The sequence below is a fragment of the Dromiciops gliroides genome, chromosome 3 (genome assembly GCF_019393635.1).
Source record: "Dromiciops gliroides isolate mDroGli1 chromosome 3, mDroGli1.pri, whole genome shotgun sequence".
NCBI classification, from domain to species: Eukaryota; Metazoa; Chordata; class Mammalia; order Microbiotheria; family Microbiotheriidae; genus Dromiciops; species Dromiciops gliroides.
Genome location: NC_057863.1, coordinates 583907499 through 583910980, shown reverse-complemented (window position 1 = coordinate 583910980; position 3482 = coordinate 583907499). Strand labels below are relative to the sequence as shown.

The window sequence follows — 3482 nt, the reverse complement described above, 5'->3', positions numbered from 1 at the left end:
GTAGGGTGATTTGATCAGATTAAATGAGGGGCCTAAAGTGTTCTAAATGTGTGATGAAATAAATAAGAACTTCATAAATTATCTACCTAAGTTAACCTCCCTACAAATACTAAGAAAATCATGTAAAATACAGTCCTCCATATATACATACATGCATGTATGTATCCACATATATGTATGTATATATGCATACACACATCTGTGTGTATACATAGACACACATATATGACGAAGGCAAAGGGAAAGTGAGGAGACAGAGGAGGAGGGAAAGGGAGAGAGAATTGATGAGATTAAATGAGTAGATGACAGGTAACCTCAGAGGGCAAGAAGGATGTGGAAATTCCAAGAAAATCCATCTCCTTTCTCCCCATGAAATCACAGGTTTGAAGCAGAAAAGAAAAATTAAACTATAAGGCCTATTTTGGGTGAAAGTTAATCCAAAAACTCACAAATGTATATTTTCTTATTTGATCCTTATAACAACCCTGAGAAGTAAGTGAAACACCTATTATTTATTCCCATTTGCCAGATTAGAAAACCAAGGCTCTGAAAGGGTAATTAATTTGAACATGGTCACCCAGCTAGCAAGTTTTCTGCCCGAGCCACCTGTTCCTTTCACCATATCCAATTGCTTCAGGATTAAGGAGTAAGCCATGGGGAAAGTCATGCAGGGGCAAAGAGAAACCAGCAAGGGAGCATTAGTAAATATTTAGGAAAATGGTGTTGTGTTTTCAGCTATGCTATGACAGTCCATAATATGTTTTGCTATCAATGTCTACACTAGAAGGGGACAGGAGATAAGGGGAGAGTTATGTCTTAGGCCAGAGCTCTGAGAGAGTTCCACACCTTGAGGTGGTGCCAATCTAGCCTGGTGACTGTGCTCACCGAGAGGAGCCCATCTGCTCCCCCACCCCCAACACTTGCACCACCCTCTCTTCCACTGGCATCATTCCAGGTTAGCCGCACCCCAACCAGAACCAATAGACGGCCAGAAGCCTAAAGGGCAGGGCTTTGGAGCCAGGGATAAAAGGCAGAACTGAGACAGCTGAAGCATCACACTGCTTTTGACACATCTGTGTTTACAAGCAAAGTCACAAACTTGTCAAAATGGTGCATCTGAGTGCTGAAGAGAAGGGTATCATCACCAACCTGTGGGGTAAGGTGCAAATTGATCAGGTTGGTGGCGAGGCTCTTGGGAGGTAAGTACGAGGAGCCACAGAGAATGGGTGGAGAGGGGCAGGAAATGGGGACTATGGCTGGTCATTGGATGGTATAAACTTTACATCCTCCTTTCTGTCTCTCTTCCAAAGGCTGCTCATCGTCTACCCCTGGACCTCCAGGTTTTTTGATTCCTTTGGTGACCTGTCCAATGCCAAGGCTGTCATGTCAAATGCTAAGGTCCATGCCCATGGTGCTAAGGTGCTGACCTCCTTCGGTGATGCTGTCAAGAACCTGGACAACCTGAAGGGTACCTTTGCCAAACTGAGTGAGCTGCACTGTGACAAACTGCATGTGGACCCTGAGAACTTCAGGGTAAGTTCTGGGACTGCTCACTTGAGGAGCCCACACACAAAGCTTTAACTAGGGTCAGGAACAGAGGCTTTGCCCCACAGTGCTGATATATAAACAAGACACATTGAATAAGTACAGTCCCTTCCAACAGGTAGAAGCAACTGAGTTCCATGCTTAATTTGTAAGAGTAAGTAGTTAAATTAAGAAGCTACCAAAATGAACTGTTAATTTTTCTTAGTTACTTCTCATATAATTTTCACATGTTGAATCACAAGTTCTCAGGATCACAAATTTCAAGCTAGAAGGAATTTCAGAAAACCTTTGCTTTTATTTTGCACATGAGAAACCTCAGGCTGAGAAATGCTATGTGTCTGAGACCACATAGAAAGTGAATGAATATGCAGTTTGAATTCATGCCCTCTGACTCCAAATCCAGTGCTCTTTCCACGAAATCGTACTGAGCTCTTATATTCAGCTATTTCCCCCTATATACTGCTGACTATGGGCATCAAAATTGCTAGTTAGATCCTTTGCCCACATGGGGTCCTGAAGAGTAAGCGGCTGAGGAAGAAGGGTTAGGGGCAGAGGTCAGGAGGGCACCCATGGCCCAGTAAGTAGGGACTCCTCAAAGGCTTGTAGCAGCCTCTTGTGCTCCCATCTCTAGCTTTACTTAATTTCTTTTCTCTCTCATCCCCCCTGTACCTTTCTTTAATTTATACTCACCTTTTTTCTCTCTCACTTTTCTTTTGCTTTCTCCTTCACCCTCCTTTCTTTCATTCTAATATCTCTCCACACCCTGACTTCCTACTCTCTCACCTTCCTTGCTTTCACTCTCCCTGTACCTTTCTTTCCTAAGTACCTTACACAATGTCTTTTCTTTCTGTTTCAGTCTTTTCAACTCTGCTCCAATTCCTTCATTTCTCTTTCCCCCTAATTAAATTCCTTTTCTCTTTAATTTTAGTTCTCCTGCTATCCTTATCAATTCTCTCTCCTTTTCCCTCCTTTCCTCTGTCTCCCTACTTTCCCTTTCCCCAGCTAATTCATTAGATTTACCAGGTTCTTCAGTTTCCCCTTCAATCTTTCATCTCTCCCCTCCAGGGATCTTGTAGGTCTCAAAGACTCCACTGCCCTGTGCTAAGGCAGGGATAGGGAAACGGGGTGGTAAAGTTAAAATTTATGGAGAGAAAAAGGATACTTCAACGAGAAATTAAATGGTCTAATGATGGAGTAGTATCTGGAGAAGAGTAGAAAGGTCAGAACCTGGAGGACCCTGGGGGTAATGTAAAGAATTCCATGTGGCATTGTGAAGAATAAGAACCAGGCTTTACAACTTGAAACCTATTGGGTGAATATGACCCAGGAAACAAGGCAGGATATGGGTGAGAAGTGGAAGACAGGTGGGTTTGCCTAGGAGGTCTGGATAGAAGCCTCTTCTCAAAGATTCATTGTTTCCCTCTGTTTATGTCTTCCACAGCTCCTGGGGAACATCCTTGTGATCTGCCTGGCTGAGCACTTTGGCAAGGATTTCACCCCTGAGGTTCAGGCTGCCTGGCAGAAACTGGCATCTGGTGTGGCCACTGCTCTGGCCCACAAGTACCACTAAACCCCTGCCCATCTGGGGGCCTTCAGCCAGATGATTCCCCTGTGTTCCATATAGTCCATCTTCTGCACATGGAATGAATGGGGCCTGGCCCTATGGGCATAGCCTCTGACCAATAAACTGCATTCAGTCCAGTGAGCCTCATGTCACTTTCTTTCCCTTCTCTTTGTTTTACATCTCACTTTGCGGGAGTGGGTAAATGGGAAGAAATGGGAAAGGAGAATTGGAAGGGTGAGAAAATATCTAGAAATATGGTGGATGGGAGAACCAAAGGTCATGGGAAATGAAAACTTGGAGAAGCCAGGGCAATACAGACCTTAAGGGACAGGGCAAGAAGCATCCATTTGACTTTACTGCTTTTCATGTTCAA

General features: G+C 44.0%; 1 protein-coding gene across 1 annotated transcript; it reads left to right on the top strand.

Moving 5' to 3' along the window:
• The first annotated feature begins 1037 nt into the window (after positions 1–1037).
• Positions 1038–3246, top strand: LOC122749469 (hemoglobin subunit beta). Its single transcript, XM_043995851.1, has 3 exons — positions 1038–1199; positions 1311–1533; positions 2987–3246. The coding sequence occupies exons 1-3, from the start codon at positions 1108–1110 to the stop codon at positions 3113–3115; spliced, it is 444 nt and encodes a 147-aa protein (XP_043851786.1). The 5' UTR covers positions 1038–1107; the 3' UTR covers positions 3116–3246.
• Positions 3247–3482: the final 236 nt, after the last annotated feature.

What these genes read in the sequence shown, in the direction of transcription:
- LOC122749469 (XM_043995851.1), top strand. Translation starts at nt 1,108, where the DNA reads ATGGTGCATCTGAGTGCTGAAGAGAAGGGTATCATCACCAACCTGTGG. An exon ending in GGTGGCGAGGCTCTTGGGAG is followed by an intron (nt 1,200 to 1,310) that starts GTAAGTACGAGG and finishes TCTCTTCCAAAG; the next exon opens with GCTGCTCATCGTCTACCCCT. An exon ending in TGGACCCTGAGAACTTCAGG is followed by an intron (nt 1,534 to 2,986) that starts GTAAGTTCTGGG and finishes TGTCTTCCACAG; the next exon opens with CTCCTGGGGAACATCCTTGT.